This window comes from Podarcis muralis, chromosome 9 (genome assembly GCF_964188315.1).
Source record: "Podarcis muralis chromosome 9, rPodMur119.hap1.1, whole genome shotgun sequence".
Lineage (NCBI taxonomy): Eukaryota > Metazoa > Chordata > Lepidosauria > Squamata > Lacertidae > Podarcis > Podarcis muralis.
The window spans coordinates 18,383,256-18,396,022 of record NC_135663.1 but is presented as its reverse complement, the minus strand read 5'-3'; the positions used below and the strand labels follow the sequence as shown (position 1 = coordinate 18,396,022).

At 43.8% G+C, this 12,767-nt stretch overlaps 1 protein-coding gene across 5 annotated transcripts in view; it reads right to left on the bottom strand.

The window, feature by feature from the left end:
* GRID2 (glutamate ionotropic receptor delta type subunit 2) overlaps positions 1 to 12,767 on the bottom strand; it is a 798,573-nt gene that overhangs the window by 183,665 nt on the left and 602,141 nt on the right. For all 5 annotated transcript variants that reach the window (XR_013394137.1, XM_028743834.2, XM_028743835.2 and 2 more), the window contains exon 9: positions 10,117 to 10,218. Coding sequence is in view for 4 of the 5 variants with exons in the window: in XM_028743834.2 (XP_028599667.1) it covers positions 10,117 to 10,218 (102 nt within the window). In the remaining variant the exon portion in view is untranslated. The remainder of the gene's footprint in view (positions 1 to 10,116; positions 10,219 to 12,767) is intronic.

The window sequence follows — 12,767 nt, the reverse complement described above, 5'->3', positions numbered from 1 at the left end:
CTTTCTCCAAAATCACCAATTTGTTTAAAGAAAAAGATGTGGGCAGCCTTTCTCAACCTGTGGGTCCCCAGATGTTGTTGAACTACAACTCCCATCACCCCTAGTTAGCAAGGCCAGAGCTCAGGGATGATGGGAGTTGTAGTCCAACAACATCTGGAGACCCACAGGTTGAGAACTGCTGCTGTAGACAATGATTTAATAGCAGAACATAGGCCAACTTCTAGTATTCGAAATGGCACTTGGTGGATAATTGCAAAGAATGGATTGATCCAGAAAGAAGTGCATGTGCAATGCATTGATCCAACCAGGTACTTTTCATACAAAGTGCTTTCCTGGAGGAGTGCATTCTGCGCAAGAGTCTCAGGAACCAGCAAGTGCTAGATGATTCATTGGTCAACTGATCACTTACTTTAAATGCAAAAACCCACTGGTGGACTGCCGCTATAAAAATAAATAGAAGAGACCATGCAAATCTGAAGCAACCCAGGACTTCATATAAAGCAGGGATGGCGAAAGATTCACAATATAAAAGAATACAAGAGAGCTGGTTTTTGTTTTTTTTTCATGAATCCTCCCAATAGCCTTTTTTTGAGAAAATAAATGAAATACTATTTTTTTAAAAAAACCCAAAGCTTTGAAATAAATGAGTGAGCAAATGGTATCAATACTGGAGAAAAAGACAAGTGTGATGGGACCCTGCGCCATTATTGGCCATCTGAATATATTTGCATACTTCATCTCCCCTTTCTTACGGTTGGCTGTATGAGCCTCCCTTGCTTTATGATGAATATTTCATTTCAAAGAGAAATAGGCAATGTGTGTTAGAATTCATGATTGTGTGCTAGGATATAGGATCATTTGCAGCAAGTCAACAGAAAATATACCAACATGATATAAACAGGCTTCAGGAGGGCGGGCAGAACTGAAATGTCATTACTGTGAAAACAGAACATAATTGTCAGTAGAGTGGCTGACATCAAGTTCTGGAAAGAACACCAGTTCTTTAAAGCAGGTAGTAAGGTAAAGGTAAAGGACCTCTGGACGGTTAAGTCCAGTCAAAAGCAGGTATAGACAATTGACTGCCTCTAGGCCAGTTATAGCCCTGAAGCAATTTCACCCTGGCCCCTGGTGGCCCCATCAAACACATTTTACAGTTGTAAGGAATGGAAATTCCAGCTATAATGTCCCATCTATCTTTCAGATTTTGCATGTAACCTGTAATGTGCCATATTTTGTCTATTATGCTATGCCACTGGGCACTCATGCTCAGGGTCAGCAAAAGGACTGAGCATGCCTTTGGCAAAGTAGCCTCTAGAGGAATCACTCCTATATGTTTGGGCTCCCAGACATGGCCTTACTTGGCTGCGGCAGAAACATACAGTCATTTTAATTTCCCACAAGGTCACCAGAGCAGCACAGCTCAAGGGCATGGCCCTCCAGGTGCTTCTGGACTACAAATTCAAGGAAGTCAAGGAAAGGCTGTAGCTCAGTGAGAGATCATCTCTTTTGCAATGTAGAAGGTTCCAGGTTCAATTCCCCACATCTCCAGGTAGGGGTGGTATAGAACACTCTGCTTGAAACCCAGAAGAACTGCTGCCTCCTGTGTAGACAATACTGAGCTAGATGGATAAATGATCTTACTCAGTAGAAGGCAGCTTCCTATATTCCTACAGAGAACTAGACTTTTGCCAGAATGAGAGCCCTCTCCTTTATGCTTCAAAGTGAAAGAGTGAGGAGAGAGAGGAAGGAAGAGTGTTGTCAAGCTGTTTGAGTGTCCCATATATATATGGTAGGGAAAATAGCAGTACTTTCAAGGGTGTCATTGAACACACACACAAAATCAAAATTGGATTCATAGTTTTGGCTCAGTTCTATCTGCTTCTTGAAATCTGACAATCTATGTCAGGAGTGCTCTGATGGTGTTTCCTGCTTGGCAGGGGGTTGGACTCGATGGCCCTTGTGGTCTATTCCAACTCTATGATTCTATGATTCTATGATTCTATGATTCTATGATTCTGTGTACTGACTTGGGTCACATGCACACCATATATTTTAAACAGTCTCATATCATTTTAGCTATTGTCACTTCCCCCAAATAATCTTGGGGAACTGTCATTTGTCAATGGATGCTGAGAATTGTTAGGAGACCCCTCACAGAGCTATAATTCCAAGTACCCATAACAAACTACTGTTCCCAATTAATGGTATACACTAAAAAAAATGTCCTTACTACTTTATATAACATTTTCTCGTCACCTCCTTCATTATCCATCATGACAACTAAAAGATTTGAGACAACAAAAGGTACAGTGGGCTAAAATTAGCAACCAGTGCCTACTAATGCTCTCTTCCTAAGCCAGCCTAGATCTGTTGAGAGACAAGTGCATTTTTATTCTTAGGTTGAATAAAGGTTCCATCCCACACAATTGCAACGCGATGAGTAAGCCATAATCATGAAAGCAGAACCTGGGTTTTGTTTTTTGCTGAGCCCTAAATGTGTAATGTCATCAAAGTTCATCAGAGCTGAAAGAGCAATACTATCAGTCCACCTTAACTTTGTGGGCACACAAGTAGATGATAACACACTAAAGTGGAGAGATTCACCTAGTGTTATCTTCCTTTTCTTTACAGAATTCACGCCACTGTCCTAAATAATTTGGGTATTATAGAACAGAAGCCATACTCCTGCTTTCGGAGGAGTGACACCCCAGATCCACATACAGGAACAGTTGGGGAAGGACTAAGGAAGTTAGAGTGGTATTTCATGCTTGGTAAAAGGCATTTTAAGTCCACGTAGCAGGACTTGAACTTAAAATCTTCAAGTGTGCAGAGGAAGGCACACCCTGTTCCTCCAGCAGGAAGTTCTTGCTGGCACAGCAAATGGGTAATGTAGACCCATTATCCTTCTAAGACTGCCCTACATCCCTCTAGGTTTCCTTACCGCCACCATCCCCTAGCATCGCAACACATAGGTGACAAGGAATACAGTGGTACCTCTAGTTACAGACTTGATCCGTTCCGGGGTGCCATTCGCACCCCGAAAAGTCCGCAGCTAGAGTGCTGCTTCTGCACATGTGAGCACAGCAAAACCCAGAAGCATACACTTCTGGGTTTGCCACGTTCGCATCCTGAAAAAACGCAACCGAAGACTGACATAACAAGAGGTACAACTGTAATGGGATAACTTACAGGGCAAGTTCACAGCTGACTTGGTCCCAGGACTCTGCCCTGAAGGAACATGATGTGCAACTTGTTGAAGCTAAGAAGGTTTGAGTCTTCTCAGTACCTAGATGGGTGACTCCATTTTGGCAGCTTTCGAGTTTCATGATGGAGGAGAGGCAGGATATAAATGTAATGAACGAATATGTGGGTAATTTCAAGCTGTGTCCCCATTCTGCTGAATTCTGTGCTGTTTTGTATGACTCCTCTACACAACCATCTAGCAACAGTGGTTGTTTAAGACATAATAACTACAGCCTATTCAGTACACTGGATTGTCTTCAGGAGATGTAGTTTGCAGAACCCAGCATGGGTTTCTAAAAAAGCAAGTCATGCCAGATTATTAATTAATATTAATTTATTATTTGTACCCCACCCATCTGGCTGGGTTTCCCCAGCCACTCTGGGCGGCTTCCATAGAAACCAAAAAACACTAAAATATCATACATTAAAAACTTCCCTGAACAGGGCTGCCTTAAGATGTCTTCTGAATGTCCGGTAGTTGTTTATTGTTTTGACATCTGATGGGAGGGCGTTCCACAGGGCGGGTGCCACTACCGAAAAGGCCCTCTGCCTGGTTCCCTGTAGCTTTGCTTCTCGCAATGAGGGAACCGCCAGAAGGCCCTCGGCGCTGGACCTCAGTGTCCGGGCAGAACGATGGGGGTGGAGACGCTCTTTCAGGTATACTGGGCCGAGGCCATTTAGGGCTTTAAAGGTCAACACCAGCACTTTGAATTGTGCTCGGAAACGTACTGGGAGCCAATGTAGGTTTTCAAGACTGGTGTTATGTGGTCTCGGCGGCCGCCCCCAGTCACCAGTCTAGCTGCCGCATTCTGGATTAGCTGTAGTTTCCGAGTCACCTTCAAAGGTAGCCCCACGTAGAGCGCATTGCAGTAGTCCAAGCGGGAGATAACTAGAGCATGCACCACTCTGGCGAGACAGTCCGCGGGCAGGTAGGGTCTCAGCCTGCGTACCAGGTGGAGTTGGTAGACAGCTGCCCTGGATACAGAATTGACCTGCGCCTCCATGGATAGCTGTGAGTCCAAAATGACTCCCAGGCTATGCACCTGGTCCTTCAGGGGCACAGTTACCCTATTCAGGACCAGGGAGTCCTCCACACCAGCCCACCCCCTGTCCCCCAAAAACAGTACTATCTTGTCAGGATTCAACTTCAATCCATTAGCCGCCATCCATCCTCCAACCGCCTCAGGCACTCACACAGGACCTTCACCGCCTTCACTGGTTCTGATTTGAAAGAGAGGTAGAGCTGGGTATCATCTGCATATTGATGGACACCCAGTCCAAACCCCCTGATGATCTCTCCCAGCGGCTTCATATAGATGCTAAAAAGCATGGGGGAGAGGACGGAACCCTGAGGCACCCCACAAGTGAGGGCCCAAGGCCCCCACCACCACTTTCTGAACACGGCCCAGGAGGAAGGAGCGAAACCACTGTATAACAGTGCCCCCAGCTCCCAACCCCTCTAGACGGTCCAGAAGGATGTTATGGTCGATTGTATCAAAGGCCGCTGAGAGATCCCGCAGAACTAGGAAACAACTCTCACCTTTGTACCTAGCTGGCCGGAGATCATCAACCAGTGCGACCAAGGCAATTTCAGTCCCATGATGAGGCCTGAACCCCGATTGGAAGGGATCCAAATGGTCCGCATCCTCCAGGCGTGCCTGGAGTTGTTCAGCAACCACACGCTCAATCACCTTGCCCAAGAATGGCAGATTTGAGACTGGGCGATAGTCGGCCATACTGGCCGGGTCTAAAGATGGTTTTTTAAGAAGCGGTTTAATGACCGCCTCTTTCAGCGAATCTGGGAATGTTCCCTCACAGAGGGAAGCATTCACCACCCCGCAGAGCCCATCGCCCAGCCCTTCCCGGCTTGCTTTTATTAGCCAGGATGGGCAAGGATCAAGGAGACAGGTGGTTGGTTTCACGCGTCCAAGCAGCCTGTCCACATCCTCGGGGGTAACGGATTGAAATTGATTCCATGCAACTTGACCAGACAGGGCTCTAGCACTCTCCCGCCCCAGACCTGCTCCCACGGTGGTGTCTAGCTCCTTCCGAATATGAGTGATTTTATCTGCAAAATCGTTGCAGGAGATCTTGGGGTCTTTACAAGGCCCCGGTGGTAAAGGTGGTTCCGCTAAATTGCGGACCACCTGAAAGAGTCTCCTGCTACTATTTTCTGCAGATGCAATAGAGGCGGTGAAGAAAGTCTTCTTCGCCGTCGCTATCGCCACTTGGTAGGCTCGACGTTGAGCTCTAACCTGTGTCCGGTCAGATTCGGAGTGAGTTTTCTGCCACCGACGCTCTAGTCGTCTCAGCGATTGTTTCATCGCCCTCAGCTCCGAAGAAAACCACGGGGCTGTCTGGGCTCCATGCAATCGGAGAGGGTGCTTCGGAGCCAGACAGTCGATCGCCCTGGTTAACTCCGCATTCCAGCGGGCCACCAGGGAATCAGCTGAAAGGCCATCAACATGGGATAAAGCATCCCCTACCACTCTCTGAAAACCATTTGGATGCATTAAGTGGCGGGGGCGGACCATCCGAATTGGTCCCACCTCCCTGCAGAGGGGAAGGGTCGCGGAGAAGTCCAGTTGCACCAGGAAGTGATCTGACCATGGCACTTCTTTGGTTTCACTTTTACTTAGTGTCAGATCACCCACGTCACTAGAGGTGAATACCAGGTCTAAGGCATGTCCATGACTATGAGTTGGGCCCAACTTATTCAGGGACAGCCCCATGGAGGCCATGCTTTCCACGAAGTCCCGAGCGGCCCCTTGTAAGGTCATGTCGGCGTGGATGTTAAAATCCCCTAGGACAACCAAACTAGGTGTCTCCAGGAGAACATCCGCCACGACCTGAAGCAGCTCGGACAGGGAATCCTTGGTGCAGCGGGGAGGTCGGTACACCAAAAGGAATCCTGTACTGCCCCTATTGCCCAACTTCCAGAACATGCACTCAGAAAACTGGGTCTTCCCAGTAGGACGCCTGATGCAAACTAATGACTTCCTAAAAATCACTGCAACCCCCCCTCCCCGCCCACATGACCTGGGTTGCTGTGCATAAGAGAAACCTGGTGGGCAAGCAGCAGCAAGGACAGGCCCATCTGCTTCCTCCAACCAGGTCTCTGTCACACATGCCAGGTCAAATCCTCCATCCACAATCAGGTCGTGGATGGCAGTGGTTTTATTCATCATTGACCTGGCATTACACAGCAACACCTTCAGGTCATGTGGGTTTCCCCTGTTGATTCCAGTATCCATCCGGTCAAGGCCAGACCCGGAGGCAGGGATAGTCTTCAAACAACGACTAAACCTGCCTCCTCGGTAATCTCATTTCTTTCTTTTTTTGATAGAATTACAGTGGTGCCCCGCAAGACGAAATTAATTCGTTCCGCAAGTTTTGTCGTCTAGCGAATTTTTCGTCTTGCGAATTATTATTTAGACAAAGGAAACAAAGTCGCGAGACGTTTTCGTCTTGCGAAGCAAGCCCATAGGGAAATTCGTCTTGCGAGGCAACTCACAAACGGAAAAACCTTTCGTCTAGCGAGTTTTTTGTCTTGCGAGGCATTCGTCTTGCGAGGTACCACTGTACAATCTTGGTGGATCAGGGGAATGTATATTGATTTCTCTATGGATTCTGACAAAGTCCCCCAATATATTTTTGTGGAAAAGCAGGTAAAATGTGGGCTGCATGAGATTATTAAGTGGATTTGTAGCTGGTTGACTAAAACCAAAAAGTGCTCACTAATGGTTCTCATCATACTGGAAAAAAGTGACAAGTGGGATGCCACAGGGTTCCATCCTGGGTCCATTGTTGTTCAATGTCTTTCAACACTGGACTTGGGTGAAGAAGTTGAGGGGATGCTCATCAAATAACTGGGAGGGGTAGCTAATACAGAATAGTGATTCAAAAAAACCTTTGGAGAACTAGGTCCAAACTAACAAAATGAATTTGAATAGAGACAAATGTAAGGTTCTACACTTAGGTAGGAATAATTGTAGCTAGCTGCACAAATATAAGATAGGGGGCACATGCCTTGCCAGTAGTATGTGTGAAAAAGATCTAGGGATCTTAGTAGACCACAAGTTTAACATGCGTCAACAGTATGATACAGCAGCAAATTAAGCTAATGCTATTCTAGGTTGCATCAATCAAAGTCTAGTTTCCAGATCAAGGGAAATATTGTACCACTCTATTCTGCCTTGGTCAGATCATACTTGGAGTACTGTGTCCAGCTCTGGGCACCACAGTTTAAGAAGGATATTGACAAACTGGAACATGTTCAGAGAAGGGTGACCAAGAGGACCAAGGGTCTGGAAATCAAGCCTTATGAGGAATGGTTGAGGGAGTTGGGTATGTTTAGCCTGGATAAGATGAGATTGAGAGGTGACATGATAGTCCTCTTTAAATATCTGAAGGGCTGTCACATGGAAGACAGAGCAAACTTGTTTTTTGCTGCTCTAGAGGGTAGGACCCTAACCAGTAGATTCAAGGTATAAGAAAAGAGATTCCAATTACCCAGTAAGCATCAGGAAGAATGTTTGACAGTGGAATGTTCTCCCTTAGAAGTTGATAGACACTCCTTCTCTAGAGGCTTTTAAGCAGAGGTTGGATGGCCATCTGTCATGGATGCTTTAGTTGAGATTCCTGCACTGCAGGCTGTTAGATTAGATGATCCTTGGAATCTCTTCCACCACTACAGTTCTATAAAATGATGGCCCTAGGGATTGGGACAGTAGACCAGGTGGTTGAAAGAACTAGGTATCTGAATCCAGGCTTTCTTATTTTATAATGTTGTACAGCTGAACATGCATATGGGCACATATTAAATATAGATTTCTATTCAGGTGAAATGTGTTTTCATTGTTTTCTAAACAAAAATTGTTGCGGGGTGAACACCAGCAGGTGTGAGGATGGAGGTGGAATAACCAATCTGTCATGTGTGAAATCCTGAACTTTAAATCTCTCTCTCTCTCTCTCAGATCATATGAGCCTATATTGGCATGGGTAATTGTGCATTTCTTTTTCCTATGCACATAAGTATCAAAGTCACTAAATCTTCATAATATAGTTGTTTGCCAGAAGAACGCATGCTGGCCAGCTAACTGAAATGATAAAATAGAGATGAAATTATAGAAGCAGGGGAAAATACAACGAGAAACTAATTTGAATTATGTTTGATAGGGAACATTCACTGAGCATTTTCATTGCAGGGATATTATGTTCAATCCATTTCGAATCTGTAGCAAGCAAAGTACAAAGACCAGCTTCTGCTACTGTGATGCTACTTTGATGAACATCAAATTAGCTGGAACACACAAACTACAAATAATACAGCCTTGTCACTTTGCAGTTGCTCACTCCAACTTAGTTTAGTCTAGTGGAAAAGGTATGAGTCTTGTTTACAAAATAGAAATCATTGAAAAGGAGAAGGGGTTACTGCTGTGGGTCTTGAACGAAGAGTCCTATGGGTCAGAAACTGTTTCCCTGTGACCTGTTTGCCGTGTCACTACTAATGCTGGTTGAAGGAGAATCTGCAGACAATTAAAACACAGCAGCTGAGAATACTCCTGACTTGGGGGATTAGATGGTGCAATATCAAAAATGAAGATGATGACAACAACAACAACAACAACAACAACAACAACAACAACATGCAAACTGCAACAAAGATCCACTAAAAAGAACTTCAAAAACATCCAAAGTAAGTTTCTGTCAGTCTTCTAAAAATGGTGATCTGTCAGTGCCAGATAAGGGACCATAGGTAAGTGGTAGAACACACATTTTGCATGCAGAGGGTCTCAGATTCAATCACTGGCATCTCAGTAGAGATGCAAAAGGCCTCTGTCATTTTCCACTCTGGAGAATTACTGGCAGTCGGAGTAGACAATGTTAAATTAGATGGATTAATGACATGACTCAGTATGGCCGAGTTGTCATCATGCTTCTAAATGAGGGCAGTGGCTCCAAAGGCAGCTCAGCCCTGTGCCAGTAAGCCCCATTTTGGTACTCTCCACTGTCTGCCGCTTGCACAGATCCCACTGTTCAACAGGTGGAAGAGGCATCACTCCATAGGTGGTGGCTAGCTGCAGTCTAGCAGAGCTGTGTGAGGGGCACCTCTGCCTAATCCATCCCCTCCTCCCAGCCACAAACCACAAAGGTGGTTTGAATTGCTTTGCCAGACTGTAAGTATGTGGGCAGGGATTGTCGTCTTCTTAATCTGTGTATAGCACTTATAGTAAATTTTAGCTGTTAGAATCATTGTTAATCATTGTAATCTTTTTTTCAGGCCTTGCTTTGTGCCTGGCATACGACGCAGAATACTCAGAAAGCAAAAGCAAAATATGGCTGACAAGAGTGTAGCGATTGTTTTACTGAACTAATGTAATTCACCCTAAGATTATCTTTAATATTTTCTGAGTGCAGTAATTTGTGTGAAACGGCAATCAATTTGCTGCAGTAATTGGTGGATGACTGCCTCTTATGCATCATTTAGAGCTTGAGCTAACGGGCCCACTTTGTTTTGCCCTTTCCAACTAATGCACATGGCTCACATAACTTAGCACACGGTAATGGAAGAAGCAGAACAATGCATTTAATTCCATGCTGAAATTTAACTCTATTGGTAAAATAATTGTTTTGTGGGGTGGCAGAAATCCCCGTCGACCCAGTAATGACAAATATAAGCCTGATGGTACAACAGTCAGTAGAAAAGTTTCATATTATTTTGCTCAAATTGTTGAATAACGTCATAGTTTTGTTGCTTTGCTTTTTCTTCTAAATAGTAGCCAACGGACTGTAAGTGAAGAGCCAAAAGAAAGTATATATATATATATCTTTATATTTTTTATTTCAAGAGGAAAATCAGATTCTGCTTACCAGCACTGTCACTACACGTAGGACCACACCACGCATGTTATTCTCCAGCCTTCTGTCTGTTAATGAGCCGTTGAGACCAGTGACAGGATTCCAGCAGCCCAGCTGAAACACAGAAAAAGATGTGTCACTCTGTTGATCATGAAATATGAGCAGTTATTTCTATTTAAAGTAGGGATGGGGAAACCTATCGCTCTTGAAGTGTGGTTGGACTCCAACTTCCATCAACCCTAGCCGGCATGACAAATGGTCAAGAATGATGGGAAGGGTAGTTCAACAAGTTTTCCATTCATGATTAAAAGAGAATATGCTTTGGTTATTATATACACAAAAAAACCATCTCCTATCATCAGTGAAGCAGAAAAGGATACTGAAAAGATTACCGGTACTTCTCCAATATGAACCTGTCCACAAATTATTTACAGAGGACATAGACAACATGGTGTCCTCCAGATATTGTGGACTGCATCTCCCAGCATAGATTTGGGTTATTTATTTATCCTTGACTATTATTTATGCTGCTTGGGGCTGGTGGGAGTCATAATTTACAATGTCTGTAGAGCAACAGGTTGGATAACCTTGATCACTAGAGAATTTCTTAATTATCCTAATGCCATGTTAGGTTGGCAGAATGGAGAGAACCTATTCCTTGGCTTCAGCTATAATCTTGAAATCACTGCCCATCTTACCACTTCTTCCACCACAGCCTAAATACTTTTATGAATTCTTTTGTCCTTGAGAGGCCAAACTGAATACTAGTGGGCCTTTTCACTGCAATGTTAGCTGAGTTGTGTTTGTTAAACAAAAAATAATTTAATAGCTCTGAATGAGTAAATTGATTGATTTTTTCCCCTGAGGTTTTTGGTGTCTTTTACTGCTGTTTACAGTTGTTTTTACTTACAAGTTTTTAGCTGTCTTGTTGTTGTCCTGATTGTTTCATTGTATTTTGTGGCTTATTTTGAGAGCCTCTTTGGACTCTGTAAAAGCTGGGATAAAACTGATTCATACATAGATATATCCAGGTAGGTCTGTCTATCTATCTATCTATCTATCTATCTATCTATCTATCTATCTATCTATCATCTATCTATCTATCTATCTATCTATCTATCTATCTATCTATCTATCATCTATCTATCTATCTATCATCTATCTATCATCTATCTATCTATCATCTATCTATCTATCTATCTATCTATCTATCTATCTATCTATCATCTATCTATCTATCATCATCTATCTATCTATCTATCTATCTATCTAATCTATTTTGGATTTGATATCCCGCCTTTCACTCCCTTTAAGGAGTCTCAAAGCGGCTAACATTCTCCTTTCCCTTCCTCCCCCACAACAAACACTCTGTGAGGTGAGTGGGGCTGAGAGACTTCAAAGAAGTGTGACTGGCCCAAGGTCACCCAGCAGCTGCATGTGGAGGAGCGGAGACGCGAACCCGGTTCCCCAGATTACGAGACTACCGCTCTTAACCACTACACCACACTGGCTCTCAGCATCAGTCAATATTGTAAGGGACCAACAGTAAAATGCATAACAGAGATGAGATTTAGTGTGGACTCTGAAGCCAATGAGGAACATTAAAACAGGGATGGTGAAGTTATGGCCCATGAGCCAAATGTTTCCCACCAGGCTTCTCAGTATGAAAGTTGAGACTATGAGGAATTTCAGTGCTACCCTTGTAGATCGTTTTTCAGGGATACTCTTTGACATTTGCTCTAGCAACAACTTTTCTAGAAAAGAGTAGTGCGCATCCCTTTAAACTGAATTCACCATTCTGTTGAAGCCATTTCTCCAGCATCCTTTGGGAAATGCTATCCACTGCTGGCTTGTTGCTAAAAGAATAAAATTAATGTCTTCTTGCAGATAGGTCACTTTCAGGTTCTTGCTCAGCCTCTCCCTGAAGTTAATGGAGAGTTCCTAATTGGCTTAGGATCATCAGAAGAAATCATATGTATTAATAATGTAATTTTTATTCGACATAAGGTGCCTTCGACACTAGGGTATATGAAATGCATGGAACTGCATCTTAATCATCCTTGGCTAGCAGAACATAGAATGCAGCCAAACCCCTTTATCCAGTGTTTGCAACAGTAGGGTACTTTTCAGCAACCTTTGAAGGAAATGAGTGCATGGAGAAGTCAATCTATAATCTACAAGAGCTAAGAAAGCTTTCAAAGTGGGATTAGAAGGACAAATGAAGTGCACAGGAATGGCCTAGAGCTCTAATCAGCTCCATTGATGGGAGCCTGAATTAGGAAGTTTTTTCCTGGCCCTCTAAAAGAAGTTCAAGGGTATACTCAAACAATTTAGTCATTAATCAAGAGGTCTGGCGTTTGACAGACCCACAAGATGCCAGGTACAAAATTCCAAAATGAGATTGAAGAATTAGAGTTTATCCACATTTATCTCTTTCCAGGCACAGGGCTGCACTTAAAATTCTGAATGTGGGGTATTGTTTTTTTGCCTCTGAGAAAAGCTGGCTTTTGCAATTGGAGCAAATGTCAATTTGGGTTTTAAGCAGATTGCCGTTTGCTCTGATACATCTGTAGGCCACCCTGCATAGGGTAGGTTTTTAATGTTTAATGGTTTATGATGTTTTTATGTATGTTGGAAGCCACCCAGAGTGTCTGGGGCAACCC